The 16,469-nt window shown below is 39.0% G+C and overlaps 1 protein-coding gene across 1 annotated transcript in view; it reads right to left on the bottom strand.

The window, feature by feature from the left end:
- LOC108788052 (protein tilB homolog) overlaps window positions 1-16,469 on the bottom strand; it is a 26,271-nt gene extending 9,802 nt beyond the window's left edge. The window contains exons 1-4 of the mRNA XM_018557781.1: window positions 16,459-16,469; window positions 8,940-9,078; window positions 1,960-2,053; window positions 1,689-1,807 (exon numbers count right to left, since the gene is read on the bottom strand). Of these exons, the coding sequence (XP_018413283.1) occupies window positions 1,689-1,807; window positions 1,960-2,053; window positions 8,940-9,078; window positions 16,459-16,469 (363 nt within the window). The remainder of the gene's footprint in view (window positions 1-1,688; window positions 1,808-1,959; window positions 2,054-8,939; window positions 9,079-16,458) is intronic.

The raw sequence follows: 16,469 nt of genomic DNA, 5'->3' as shown, positions 1-16,469 counted from the left end.
TATAGGAATGGTTGTACAAGCTCATCCCTCACAATCAATGCATTTGTATCACTTGCCCCTATTAGCTCTCATGAGCAGGGTCCTCCTAACCCTCCTGTATTGAATTGTATTATAACTGCACTGTCTCCCTTTATTTTGTAAAGCACTGCACAAACTGTTGGCGCTATATAAATCCTGTATAATAATATAAGGGCAGACCATTTTAGCAGCAGACACAGCTGTGAGTGAAACACTAACTCCCAAAAGCTGAAAAACCATGGAGGTGCAGAAATTGTGGATAGCTATAGGCAAATGGATTATGCGGAAGTCAGAACTCCCAGTAGATCTAATTAGGTTGCTTTGCTGATAGATTTGCATTACTATGTGCAAGCCATGATTTTTTATAAACAGGTTTACAGTATATGTGTTATTACATTGACAGTCCCCCAGGTGATACCTACCTGGCCCAGGAAACAAGCCAATCAGCAAAACTCAGCACACAGGTACAGGTTACAGGGAGAGGATAGTAGATGTTAGAGAGGCAGGCAAGTGGCATATTCCATGTACATGTTTTCACTTTTGTTTAAGACCCAAGAGCTGGCAATCAATGCCCAAACTATGTACTTATTTAGGCAAACAGATTTATTTGAAGAAAATACTTTAGGCTCAGAAGCTGAGAAATTATTTCCAAACTCAGTGAACTAAAAAAAATGCTGCAGTTTTGCAATAAAATTAGCTTTTTTTTTAACACCTTTTTTTAAGGCCTTGATTTTTCATCTTAGGAGCTGACTATCCATATCCATATCCATAGTAAATGCTGCATTTTAAAAATACAATTTTATAACAAAACATGGAGCTGCTTTAGGCCTAGGAGCTGACAATGTATCTCCAAGCCCAGTAATAAATGCTACACGTCATGGGTAGAAACAGAGGCATGATTTTAAGAACAAACTGGCTTGTTTGTTCGTTCTAGATGTTGGTTAAATCAGTCTGTCCCTAAGTGCTTGCTGTAAGAAATACACCTTATATATTGTGATGGCAGAAGTTTTTGTGCACTTTATGCATTCTGGTAACATTACTACACCCATGCATAGAGGAATATACTGTTCATGTTAATCGCCATCAGACCCTAGCCATACGTGGGCTTAAAAGGATTTAAAAATATGCAGGCACAGTCATTACATAATTGAACACAATCATATGCAACTTCTGTAAATACAGTATATTAAGTGCAGAGGATAATTCTTGTGTAAAACAACCAGAGGCATAGGAACAAGAAACAAAACATGCTTCTGCTCCTTTAGTGGCATGTAGGGCCACCCTCTAAATGCCCTCTAATACTCTTCAGTAATAAGTCAACTTTGCTAGAATTATGGGCAATTGGGGGGAGGCCAAGTGAATTGATAAATCTCCCATTCCTCCAGGAACATGCATAGTCCCCTTTTCATGGTGAACAGCACCCTGGGCACACCTGCTGTCTGTTAGTCAGAGAGTGGTGGACCATATTAAAATTCCTGACACTAGAGGTACAAATAGAAATTATAATCTTTCCCTCTTTAGCCTGCCACGTGCCTGTCTGCAAGCCTACAAAAGGTGACAGGAAGAGTTAGATTTGCTTATGAAGATGGGGGTAATGGGGGCCAATCAATTCAAAAATTGAATGAAATATGCTAAGGTTCAGCAAATAATATTCATTACTCCACTCTCACCACGCAATTCTCCCAGTTTTCTTGCAGCCTCCGTCTCCAAATCTCTTTATCATTGGTCTGCGCGCTTTCTACTGATAGATGTGCCTCTCCTCTTATTACAAGCTCATCGTCTGGTGGTCCTGTGATCATGTAAAATGTACACATATGTATAAAAAGATAGAAAGCATTTCAGATGTACCCAACAACAAATAAAATAAGGAAATATTATGTCCTGGATCAAAAGTAGATAAATAGTTCTAGTGAGACGTCGAATAAGAGTTTGTTACTTTACCTTCTCTCACTCTAGGAGAATGAATTTGAGTCCCCTGCACATCATGTTCTTTCAACTTGTGCCAAGTTAGATATTTGAACGCATCACATGGCAGCTTAAAATGCAGAGAAGAAAGAACGCTAATTATGTTTTGAAGTGTTTTCATGTGCATTCATGGAACACTTGAAAATGATTAAACCACAGAAGCAACACCTTGAAATCACAAAAGTCAAACAAGGACAACAGTGATTACATTTGCAATTAAATGTTTTCATAAAAAAGAAAATACTACATCCAAAATGTGTTCTTCTCTCATTAGGGAATGACATTTGACCTAAAAAAAAAACATAATCAACCCACAAGGTCCCAGCCTAGAGATATCAGTCGTTACCCAGACTGTATTGTTGTAGGCCAGTTTATGTGAACAGGCAGTGGGTCAAACCATAATAGGGTCATTTATTTTCAGAATTACTGAGTGGTATTATAACTGATGACATTTTAAAATATGTTATTGGCAGTGCACATTGCAGCATTCAGATTTACACTGCAGGCAAATCTATGTAAGATGAGCACAGAAATATATTGTGTGGTTTTTGATTGTGTGGTTTTTGGTAACTATATGCTGATTGATGGTGCAGCTCAATGAATCTTTGAATAAAATACAATACACCAAGCAAGCCTAAAGTTAAAGTGTACACATAGCCAGCCATAGCCATATCTAGTTCTGTATATACTAGGGAAGGATATATAAGGCATGTTAAGTTTTTATTGCTAACTCTGTACCTCTCTTTATGTCTTGGTGACCATGTAATAGGAAATCCAACATTTTACAGCTGTAACCAGAACAAGAGGTGAGGGTAAATCTTCTGGAGGAACACCTGTCCCAGTGATAACTGTCTAAAAAGGTAATTCCCTTCCCCATCTTGTAGAGATTTCCTCTTACTTCCTGTTGCCTCTATGAAACAGGAAATGAACAACATAATTAAGATATCTCATTGCACACCTAATCTGTATATCCACTGTTGTCTCTCAATGGGTGCCGTAGTGACAAGCGGATGGGGCCGCCACATATAACATAGAGAGTAATTAAAATCCCAGTCAGTTTATTGTTTGCTGTTTGTTGGGGAGAATGTCATTCACTTCCTAGAAAGTAAGTCACCAGCACACCAAATTAATCATCTCCCCAACAGGCAGCAAAAAATAAATTGACTGGGATTTTAATCCTTCCTTACTCTATCCAAAATGAAAAAAACGTGTTTGGGGTGTTTTACATTTTAAGTAGATGAGGCCAACATGGCGTCTCACATGGTTTACTCATCTGATATTGCTGCCCCTATGCTATGAATGCCAGCTTAGCTGTTTACATAGGGGATGGATATCATTAATTCCCTACAAAAGTAACATTTCATGTCCCTGTGATTGAAGGACAGTTTTTGTCATGAAGCAAGAAGATACCAAGGAACCCATTTACATGCCTATCTATAGATCTACCCTTTACCTCTGCCAGAAGAATGAGGCGAAAGGGAAACTCTAATGGCTTGGGGTAATTTTATCCTATTTTTAGCAATGTTATAGGTTTTTAAAGTGATGTTTTATCTCTGTGTATCATATATATATATATATATATATATATGTGTGTGTATATATACACATACGGTATATATATACTTTATATCTTGGTTTTCAAAAGAGACTATTTACAACTGTAGACAAGAACTGGGAAACACATGAAAAGGAGCTTAAACCTCCATCTGCTGGCTACATACTGTATAGGATTACAAAACAAAACATATAATATTTCAGATTTGCCTGATTAAAAATGAAGAAAATTAACATTGTAGCATTTTATTTTCTTGTCCTGACCATAATACCTAAAGGTAGAAAAATGTGCACAAAGCCAACACACTGAGGGGAATTTATCAAAACTAGAGCAGACAAATACTGGAGCAGCTGTGCATGGCAACCAATCATCATCTTTCTTTCATTTTCAGACATCAAGTGAACAAACTGAAGAGAGAAGCTGATTGGTTGCCCTGGGCAAATGCTCCAGATTTTGTCTGCTCCAGTTTTGATAAATTCCCCCCATTCTGTTTAAATAAATGAAAAAAATGAGGGTAAGAATTATTCATTGTGTAGCTATGTTTTTAAACTGTATGTAAACCCTAACAATTAACTTCTAATATTTGGTTCCTGTGGTCTGTTAAATTTAACACTGAACTTTTAATTGTTTAAATTTGTTTGAAAAGTAGAACAAAATACCTATTGATCTAGTCAGATCAAATTCTGTGCACGCTTCCTGATTTATCTCTAGGAAAGTAATTAGCCCTCCTAGTTTTTGTCTGGGGACTACCGAATTATTAGTCTGTATGTTGCAGATAATAGGACAGAGGGTGGGTTTAAGTAGTGGGCAGGACTGACACCACTCCAAGCTGTGTTGTCAGCTTACAATAGGACTTAACATCTGAGTGGATTTTTGGCAGATCAACAAGCATGTTAAATGTAGAAGATATGTCCTAAAAAACATCTACAAAGTTTCTAGGGCATTTCTCCTATGTTTAACTCTCCCCCTGCCACCACGCCCCCACCGCAATTACTGCCTGTTGACAAGACAGTCGAGACTTGCTATATATTACATAGCAGGAGCATCTGTCAAAATGCAGCCTCTAATGTGCAAAATGATACTTGCAGAGTACTGTTACATTGTATTTACTAGGGATACACCAATACCAGTATCAGTGCCGATACTGGGTATTTACATGACTACCCGTACTTGTGAAAATGCCCTGATACTAAACACCAATACCAGCGCTTTAAATTTGTAAACTGAAGTGGCTGCCTGAGGTCCTGCACTTGCTAGGGACTGCGGCAGCCTTCCTGTGAACCACGTGGTGCCTGTTTACAGTGCCAGCCCGCACATCTCCCCCTCCTTCCTGGGGAACCACTGCTTACAGCGCTTCTGCCACTTGCACCCACCTGCAAGACACTCCACAGCCCTCTTACGACCATCCACAGCTCTCCTGAGACCCTCCACAGCCCTCCTAAGACCCTGGAGGCATCAGGCCAGCATCCCACAGCAGCTCAGAGTATGTAGCTTTATATTATTCTGCATTACTGCATTTGTAGTCCTTTATAGCTGGTTGCCATTCAGCAATGCTGTATAATATATTGCTGGGATTTGTAGTCCTCTATAGGTGATGGTTTTCTAATTTGCTGTATAATGTATTGCTGGGATTTGTATTCCTCTATAGCCGGTTGCAAGTCTCTGATGGCATCATCAAATGTTCTGGTGAGATTTTTCCTGTGAATGTTCATACAAAATTCTCACCATGTATACCTAGCTTAAGGGAAGAACAGGTTCCGATACTCTATTCTGATTTTTCCAAGGTAGCTACATTTAGATATTCCACAGTTGTCATTTATAGGGCATATTTAAATCTAACTGGTTACTATGAGTCAGCTCAGATGGCCTGACACATATCCTCCTGAGATGTTCAGATAAACAAGGCTCTTTTTTTAATGTTTGTGAAATTCAGAAAAATCAGTCATTTCAGTATACTGAATTCCATTTACATTTCTACAGTGGCCAGCCAGGGGCAGTGCCTGAGGTCAGTTAGCTCATGTGTCTGACCACCCACTTAAACCTCTGGGTACCTTTCAATGCTAACAGTTCATCAATTCTAAAAGTACAGATGTTAGCTAAAAATACTCTGACTTCTATATAAGAGCTAAAGTATAAAAAAATAGGAAGTGACTCCAACTATTAATAATGCATTATGCAAGTCACTGGCACTCACGCAAACTGTCTAGATCGCTTCACTGTTCTATTTACACATTCAACAATGTATTGTTTTCCACAAATTATAAGTCAAGTGATGTTCTTATGTTTTATCAACAGTATAATCATGTGCCATCTGTTTACTACATTCAGAGAACTACTGAAGAGACATAACATGATGGTAAATAGTTAAAACTAAGTGAACCAAACTAAGATATTACATATCAGTCTGACCTTCCACTCTATTTATCACTGCCGCAGTTTTTGTTGGCTAATCATATTTAAAGGTAATAAATATCTGCACACAATCATGAAGGAAAGTAAAATCATATGGGAACCTATTCTTTGTTTCATTTTTTTTTACCTTCATGAGTAATGGAAGCTGCAGACTTTTTGCTCAGGGCAGCAAAGACACTTGTCCTTCATCCAGCCCCAGTAATATATTATTGTTTTGTGAATGAAGAGCTGGTGATGACACATCCTCAGTCTGACATGGCCAACAAAAACATTTTTCTTTTTATCCTAAAATAGTAGATATAATCTCCTTTGCTTGCCTGAGAACAACCAGTTTTTATAGACTTGCGTTTATCTTACATAAATAGGAAATTGGATGCTTTACTTGGGTCAGATCTTTGGCACTCTGCTCTATATCACTCCAAATATCTGCTTTGCTTTATTTAAGATGTGAAGAATATATTTTGTGGATGAGGACCTGGAGTTCAAGGCACTGCAGAGTGTCTATGCACAACCACTGCTGCCAAAGTAAACTGGCTTTGTATTATGTATTGATGGGGAATTATAGTGTTTTTAATGTTTTATAGACACAAACACATGAAAAGGATCAGCTTAATGCTATCTTCTCCGTTGGTGTTTTAAAAGACGTGTCCTACATTTAATTGTCATACGTGTACATGGTCCAGGCTTTGATATCACCGCTGGCTCCGACAAGCTCTCATGACAGTTCAGTGTCCCCTGGTCACTAGGTAACCAGGGGACGCTGAACTGTCATTACACACTGATATCACAGCGGCTCCGCCGGGTTCTCAGGGTACTGACAGATCAGCGTCCCTGGTTACCTGGTAAGCAGGGGACACTGATCTGTCTCTGCATGCAAGTGGCCAGAGCCAGCTGTGAGATGCCGCCCAGCTGTCAGTAGCAGGCTGTTGGCCAGCCAATGGCCAACCTTAATGATGGCTCCTCTTTTAAGGCTAACTCACCTCAAAATGTAATTACAGGTGGGATAAATTACTTAAACCTAGTATATATCTCAGTGGTAGGATCTGTCTACCAAAACCACTAACTCTGCCCTCACCATAGCTGGTGACAAAATAATCTAAGGGTTTCAAAACTTTTGCTGCATGATTTACAACAGGTAGAGATTGCAGGAATGAGACCCCACTGTATCTATGACAGATGGAAGGACCTGAGTGCAAAGATGCAGAGGCCTTTCCACCAATGGCTTTATGCACACACACCATTTCAAAGTACAAATCTATCTATGCTTAGAGGAAAACAATGTTCCTATGTCAGGCCACAAAAATCTTACAGCATTATGGTCGCAAAAGAGAAATTAGGAAAGGTTTACCAGAACAGAAAAATGGCTTTCACCTCAGATCATCAATTGTTAGCACTAAAAATTGGGTTTTATCTTTTTAAAATTGCAGCTTTTATTGAAATGACACCTGTTAATCCTGTCATGAAGGCTCTTGCTGAAGTACTTCATGTTATAAGCTGACATATTTCTCCGAAATTTGCTTCTGCATTGTTACTTAGTGACATTGCGTAGTACCCCATACTGCTGTCTAGCACAGCCCTGCACTCTGGATTTTTTATTTTGCTTGCAAATAGCAAGCACTCATTGGTCAGGTCAGTCACCTGACCGCTCTGACCAATGAGAAGTGCTTTTTAGCAAGAAACAAGAAGCAGTTCTCATTCAACATTACAGGGTATGGATAGTACAAAGGGGAAGGAGCGTTCGCCGAAAGATAAGCATAGCGGTGGGGGGTGGCTGGCGGCCAGATTGGGTGGGTAATTCCATTTTCCCAAATTCACCTGGGAAAGTGGAAATACCCTTTAAGAAAGACTCACATTTTATATGTTGGTTGGATAAATGGGAAAGGTGTGACTGACAAATGGTTGTTTTATGAATTGTCATTTTGTTATCTTGAATACTCAGATCACCCAAGTGTGATCATACCTTGCAGGAGAGAGGCAGAAGACCAATCAAACACATATGACACCTAACAATACAGTTGAAACTGAATGCTCTTAGATCTTGCAATATATAAAATCTCAGGGGACATTACTTGAATAGGGCAGACTCTTGGAATAGTGAAGTTATGTTCCATTTTTGGAAACCCTACCTCCTCCCCCTATCAATGGATATAGAGGGCCCCTCTCTTCCACATACATTTGATGTAAGTGGATGAAGTGGCAAAGACAGGACCACCATCAGAAAGCATATGACCCCTTATTATATAAGATCACTGTCTGACAAAAGATACCCTGTTCAGCTCCCAAACGCCCCTCTGAAGTTCTAGCACTAGTAAAGGCACACAATATAAACTTCTACACAATGTTGCTGCATATAGAGATTTTTCGTGCCAACAGTTCATCTCAGTTTACAGCTTGAAGTACAAAGCAGAAACCAGTAGTGTCCCAAGCCTGACATCACTGGTGGCCAAGAGCTGAACAGGACGCCGGCCAGAGCATCTCAGGTCGCTAAGAGGTGGGCGGAAAGATGGGTATGGCCTTTACACATCTCCCTGCCTGGCTCTTAGCAACCTGGAACTCTCTGGCTTGAAAGGGGGCAGCAGGCACACCACAAACATTGTGCAGGAGAGCAATCAATCAGCTCAGCAATAGCCTCAGGCTGCCTCACTAAAGGGATGGCCAAGGCAGAAACAATCTTAACACTGGGATAGATCTATCAGTGTCTGTAACATGAACACTGTGTTGTTCTATTTTAACCATAATATTCCAAGCTCTATTATAAAATGACATCTGTACAATAAAGGTTTGACTGATATATTTAAATATATACTTATTTCACACAATAAATATATAAATGAGGCTAATTTTGATAGCTGCCCTTCTTTAGCCATAGAGATACCAGTAGGGGCACTTAAAAACCCAGATACAGTTGCACTAATGCCACTACCTCTTTATAGCAACTGGTCTTGGAATGATTAGTTGTTACAAAAACAAAATCATACAAAATACTCACTGGAGATGAGATGCCAGAATCACAGCTTTGCTGCAAAGTTCTTCTTTTACTTGACAGAATTTGTAAAGGTGTGTATGTTTCACTGAGATCAGAGCAGTGTGATGAGTAGGATTTAGAAAAGCTGTTCACACCTGAGGAGCTAAAGAGATAATATTTTAAACAGAGCATGGAAATCACAAGCTATGCTTCATTTGGCCTTATATTCTTAGCATACAGATTTGTTTCACAAACAGATGCCATTCCTTTGTTAATACACAGAACAGAAGCTCATTGCCTAAAAAGTTAGTTTGGATTATAAAATGATTTTGAATATGGAAATGGATGATGGCTGTAAAGCAGTTGATCTGCTTTTTTTAGTGTCACTGCTGTATATAGCACATGAAAATACAACCTGGGCCAATGGCTCTAGGCCTTGTTCTATACGGCTTTCATATTCTCTTACAGAGGGACAGCAATGAAAATGACTGGACCTGTCGGGTGTGGCCAATGACAAAATACAAAGCATAGGTAAACGCTTGTGTGTATTGATTCTTGAGTTTGGCTTAATACTAAACTAGAATAGTACCTGTGCACATCCTAAAATCATATAGTATAATTGTCCTCAAATGACTCTTTGTAGGTAGACAGATTGTGACTGTATTGTAAAATGCCCATTAAAATGGCAACATATATAGCATGGTGTAATCTGATCTAGCCTAATGTGGTAGCACTGGTAAACAATTTTGTGAAATTGGTATTGTTGACTTCTGCACTCTCTGGAGGACCTATCTTGGAGAAAGATTTTGCCCGGCTGGATTTTTCTGGCTGACCACTATTGTTTCCCAAAGATAAAGACCAATGTTGGATTGACCAATGAAAGGACTTGTAGATACTCCCATATGCTCTACCCTGTACATTTTTTTTGCTCACCTCCTCCCCAAAGTCCCCCATCCAAGTGCTGCACTGCTCATCACTGCCTTCAATCACCCTGTGCAGGCCGTATACCTGCCAAAGGATTCCAGGCTTGAACTGGAATCCTGAACTGGAGCAGAGTAGTCATGGCACCATGTATGAGAGCAGGCAAGTGACACCAAAGTGTCCTTCCAATGGCAACATACTGTATTAAGCTGACTTTTCTGCTCTGGGCTAAGAAAGAATTGGAGTTCCAGTTAGCGCAAATAGGTGGTTTAAACTGACAATCACGATTATGGAGCCAGTAGGTACAGACAATGGTGAGGCATATTTCTGAGTTGCTGTTGGCCTGTCATATTCTGTTTGGTATCTATCATAGATAGTTTACAGCTGTGTTAGTATTAAGCTTGTGAGGTGTACTGTTAATTTTTTATACTTGAGCTTTAGCACAATGGCCTGTGTATTGCGCCAGTTCTCACTTGTGCCGTATCACCGTAATGGCCCATGTACTGCTTTTGTATTGCCAGATTTGCCCCACACATTTTATATATTTTTATACCTTGTAAATAATAGTATATAACCGAACAAACATGCAGAACTATAACACAAATGTTGAACTTGCATATGTTGGCCAAAATAAAAACAACCAGCTCAATATGTGTGTGTTTTGGTCTGGAGAGCATTTTACAGAAAACAAATCTCATATATTACCTAAATTCTAATGTATTCTCACAAATGTCATGTATTGCCCATGTATTTGGGATACACGTGCTGTCTTGTTATCCCATGGTGGACACACTACTTGTAAATCTATTGCACATATTCCTATTCTCCACGTGCGCTGGCAAGACATACATCAATGTCTCTTAAGAAGGACCTACACATAATAAGACTTCCTTGAGACCGCTTTATAGTTGTGGTTTGTATTATATGTTTTTCAGATACTTTGCATCATTGTCACAATCCACTGGTTATTGTTGCACATACTGTACACATTTGAAAACAATCTCTTATATGCACTTATTTTATTACTTTGAATTGTAGCATGACACTTTTAATTTGTAAAGTTTTAAGGTTAGTGATTTATCTAGGATCATCAGTGCTTGCTTGCTAAAAAAAAATACACTGATTGGCGCAAGATTTTTTTGTGTGAATATTATTGTCCATGTATTGCTACAACTACCAATGTTCTAATTATTCATTGCCAGAAGTGTCTTTGTATTGCCAGAATGGCCTATGTGTAGTGCCACAGTTCTCATTTATTGTCCATATATTCCGACGTTTGACAATGCATTACCAAAATTGCCCATAAACTATTTTTGTATTGACACGATTGGCTATGCATTGCCGCAGTTTAGTACTATGCTACCATCTGTGCTGGCATATGTTCATTAAAGTGTTGGTTTTAGAGACCATATTGCCACAATTTACCCTCTCCTAAAATAATCTGTCTTTTAAACTGTTCTTAAAAATCAAAGATTTTCATTATGTACCTAGTGTTGTACGGTATGCAATGCACAATACTCCAAAAATAATGTTGGCAATGCACTATAGGCACTGCAATACCAGCTATTTTAAATAGTGCATCATGCAAATTGAAACAACCCCATTTACCTAACTTGAGCACATGTGATTCTGAATGCTCGCTGATGTGTTTATGAGTGTGTGCGTATATGTTTCTGCATGTGTGTGTAAAGAATATGCTGCCAGAAAAAGGAGGAATATTTATTCACTCAATACTTACAGCTACACTTAAATTTGCTGTGTATATTCTTCGTGCTGTTTCAGGGTGGGCCCTCTCATTTGCTCTGGTGGGCCCCAAGTACCTCAATTCATCTACTCAGTCTATAAATATTGTCTGTAGATACAGTAATCCTCTGTGTCTAGGGTCAGGTAATTACTTCTGGTCTAATGTGCACAGCACTTTACATTTTCAGCAATGGACTGCAGAACATTAGGTCACAGGTCTTGGGTCTATTCTTAATCTATCTTTTCTGGGTTGCCTCTGAAAAGGATTATTGTTTGAAATGTCATATTACAGATTAAAAATCACATAAAAGAATGAATGAAGGAAAGGACAAAAAAGGTGTTCTCATCAGGTGGCTCAAATATGACATAAGTGTTTGGCATTTATGTTTCCTGCTCTGATGTGCGTGCTTTTTTTCATGAAAGGTAAGACCACCAAAAACCACACACAAGCAAAATGAAGAGATAAAATTAATGGCGCTCATGAAGCGGTTTAAACATCCTACATCATCTTCCATTATGTGTCTGCTGGGTGCAGGTGAAACTAAAGAACAGAAAGTGATCTTTGATTTTAATGGAGTAACACCCACAGGAGTCATGCCTTAAAAACAGATCAAAGCTGTACAGTCCACCTCGTTATGCTATATTGCTGTTTTCTGTCTATTTTAAAAAAGTCTGTGTCCTAGCTGTGATGGATTAGCAGCTTCTTTGTCCTGAGGGATTGCGAGACTTGGCTGGAAATGTTTAATCTCCTGAAAAACTGAAATCTGTCTGATGATTGTGTTTATGACCAGTAAAATCATTTAAACATCTGTAAAGCATAATTCACTGTGCCCTGACTCTGTTGTATCCTAATCAGAAGTATCACAGAAGAAGGCCCTCTCACAATCTTAACACTTTGTCCAGATGTGCCCCCTTGCCAAATGCTTTTCTTTTTCAGTAAGGGCATTATCAAGACAAAAGCGGCCAATACGTTTCCCCAGGAAAATGACAATTCTCTGTGATAATAGCAAATTGATAATTTACCTGTGGAATTTTACATGGTACATTGTCTTATATCTTTTTTTCAGTTTTATCAATTTATAACAATATAATATATTGTTTGAAAGAATAATGGTATGAGCCACCTATCATAACTGCTGGCTATGCTGAAAACCTTTTGCTGTTTAAATGGCCAAAGTAAGATGAGTTATTCCAAGGAGGTATTAATGGCACATTTTAGCTTAAACGGATTGATTTACTTGAATCAATAGGGCACATATCAGCTTTGCCAAAGACATTATGAATTTGAGTTTTAAAAAAAAGTTATTCTCGCTTGCTATTGACAAAAACCTGCTGATTTAAAGTTGCCTGATGTGACCTTAAGCCTAGACAGAGGTACAGTAAAATGGTCTCTGGCTGCAAGGAGTATTGTGAGGGTTTCATTAGAGAGTCTATTTTTTCAACTGGACATTTACAGGGTTATTCAGAAAAGGGTGAAGAGTTTGGAGAAGACAGGACAAGTGAACAATCTAGGACAAAATAGCTGATTTGGAATAATTCCCCAATTCAGCTCACTTTCCAGTTTGGCTATTTTGGTCTAGATTGTTTACTTCTCCTGCCTTCTCCAAACCCTTCATCCTTTTGGGAATAACCCATTAATGTCTGAGAGACTTACAGTAATATAATCCAGCAAGGCACACAGCATTATAATAGAGAGTGAGTTATGCCAGACTTCACTGTCCCCTGAAGTGGAACTACTGCATGGTGCTATTGAACCTTGATAATGGAGAGACTGTTCCCAAGGGTCCAATAATGCAGGTACACAGAGACACGTTTCAACCAAAAAGCTAACATAGTGGTAAAGAATCACCTTCCCCTAGCTAAGTGGGATATTCCCTATATGGGAGAAATGAAGGAAAGTGCAAATCTGAATGGAAATGACAAGTAGATGTCGGTAAAAACAGATTGTCCCCCAACAACATGATTTGACTATGGCACACATTCTAAAGTTGCTTTTGAACAGAAATCCATGTGCAAATGATATAAAGTGCATTGCACCTAGAATTACCTATGTGTCCCTCCTGCATGAAGGATAATTTATAGAGAACTAAAGAAGACCATTTTTAGTGTAATTAATACATACATATAAATCCACTTTAAGATTCCTTAAGTATTTGTATTTGGCTCCAATAGGCGAAATTGTGCTACACATATGCATATGCATGTTGGGGTAAAAAGAGCTTGAGTGCACTCATAGTTTTTTTTTGTGTTCAAATAACTTGCTTTTTTAAAAGGACCTGGGAATTAGGCTGTATATGTTTATATTTGGATTGAGCTAATTTTATGTATACTGACTCAAATTAATCCACTAATTGATCCACTAATTGATTAGTAGTAAAATGTATAGCTGAGTACGGATCAAGTCTGCTCTCACTACCTCCCTCAGGTGGTAAAAATCAATATTCTCTTGAAATCACAGAGGAAACAGAAGGACATATAAAATATTCCATATGATCATTTTATATTTTTATATGCAGTCAGCAGGTGGAGTATTGGTTTTCTCTAAAGGTGCCCATACACTGTACGATTCTCGTACGAGAATTGCGGCAAATCCCGCGATCGTACAGTGTATGGAAGGCGTGCGACTGTTTCTACTGTACGGTCGCACGTCTTCCGTCGAACAAGCAGGCTTGAAAACCCGCCACTGCAAACGCGCACACTGCCCGTTTGCAGTGATCGGAAGCCCGCCCCTCACTGCGGTCATCAGAAGCCCGCCCCTCAGCGGCGGGCTTTCGATGATCACAAGTACGATCTGCCCGTCCAAGATGGGCAGATCGTACGAGCTTTCAATGAGCTTACCACCATCGCAAGACAAAGGTCTTGCGATGGTCGTAAGATGTATGGGCACCTTAACACAGACCCCTGACATTTCTCTTTTGAAATAGAAAAAGAAATTGAGGACACAGAGTCTCTGCAGGAACTGTTCTAACTGAATGGAGAGCAATTAGTACAGACGCTTCCCATTCATGCAGAAACTGCTGATAGTAAAATATTTACTTTCATCCAGTTATCAATTGGTAGGAGCCTCTATAGTGAGAAACCTATGAATGAACAGTGATGTAAAGCACTACAAACAATGATCACGCCAGTGTTTGCTCTGCACAGAGAGGATCGGTATATCACAGATACTTACCGATCCTTTGCTCTGCCATCCTGCTGAAGCCGGAGGGGGGGGGCGGAGGAGGGAGCGCTGTCACTTCAGGATGGCTGGTGAGTGGTGGGGAGATAGAGAGCCACCGGCTGTCAGATCCTGGCCGAGCATCTCTCTCTCTCCTCACTGCTCCATTTCTCATCGGAAACCCCGCTGCCTCTGCCAATACAGGCGGGAAGAGCAGCAAGGATCCGAGGAGCACTACTAGATCTCACCAGTAGGTCATGCAGCAACTGTAAATTGTAATTCCTGATCACTGACATGGAAACACCTAGGTCCTGCTGGAAGTGGGTGTCCGTTGATAGTATTACACAAAATAGTTCAGTATCTAAAGGATATTATATTTTCACTTTTAATTTAATATTACATATAACCCTATGAGATCGTTGCAGTCGCTATGTTTGTCCTATCAGACTAACAAAATATAGGCACATCCAGAACTAGTTTGGGTGCAATCACTGTTCCTGAACAAATGAAATGTGTGTACATTTTGCAGTCCTCATCCATGAGGATTGCAGATGAATTTCTTTACTTGTAGTGTTCCTGCAGCAAACAGATTTCAAAAGTGTGTTTGTACTCTAATGTGTTTCCTAAAATCCCTAGCTGAAACACAAAATCCATGTCTACAGTAGCAATAGAGCTTGAGCTTGATATCCCTGTACTTCAATTTTATGTCTTATATGCCAGAAAATGCCTGACCTAAAAACCACAGATGCTACTTTTATTTCGGCTTTAATTTTCATAGTTATTATGATTTAGCCCTGTGCCATAATCCAGTAATATACTTTAGTCTGTAAAATAAAATACACATACTGTGGGAATACAGCAGTCTCCATGCAGCACTGCAACATGCATTTTTCATAAGTGTCCTCTTTTAAAGTGAAGGTCTACTAACCTATGCAAATGATGCGATCCCAAGATTATGGTGGAAAAGTAAACCGGTGACAGAAAAACATAGTTCATTTTTAGATCCCATAAAATTTACATTATATCCTGTTTCATAGCAAAATGCTGGCTTTCAGGAGAAATAAAGGGAAATATGTGAAAAAATACAATGGCCCACCCTCACTGCAATATGTTACTATGCACTTTGCAACAAGTGTTTATGATTGCCTTGGGAAATTTCACAATCAGACCCCAATGTACAGCACTGATGTCCATTTGGTATAAAATTATACATAATGCCAATTTTATTATACACATTTAATGCCACATTATTTCAAGGCCATTCTGAACGAGATGTAATGCAATTGCATAGCTCAAAATGATAACATTGTATTTTTACATTGTGGAGTGCAATTAGTGGTTATTACAGGATAATGCTGCACCCAAGGCCAAGCCGGCACAAAATAGATTTAGCTGTACGATAAAGAAATGTAATTCTGAGGTCTTTTAAATGACACTCGTCTTCAAGAAATGATTTCAATCTATTGCCCACACTCATTTAAATGTGCTCATATTGAAAATATACCCAAATAAGCCAACTTCTAAAGTTTAATTTAATTAGATGGAACATTCAGTTATTAAAAAAAAGCTGTTTCTAAGCTCATTTCATCCTCTATCAGCTGTTCAGGTCTCTGTGCACTTTTGAAAAAGACACTTAATCCTGTAATAGTAGACTTGCCTTTCAGTTGTTCTCCGAATAGACGGAAGACACATAAGCTGCAATAGTTTGTCTGTAACTCTTACCTTTCTGACAT

Source organism: Nanorana parkeri, unplaced genomic scaffold (assembly GCF_000935625.1).
Source record: "Nanorana parkeri isolate BGI_ZX_2015 unplaced genomic scaffold, ASM93562v1 scaffold303, whole genome shotgun sequence".
In the NCBI taxonomy this organism is placed as follows: domain Eukaryota; kingdom Metazoa; phylum Chordata; class Amphibia; order Anura; family Dicroglossidae; genus Nanorana; species Nanorana parkeri.
The sequence above is the reverse complement of the archived record's forward strand: the minus strand, read 5'-3'. Positions and strand labels throughout refer to the sequence as shown.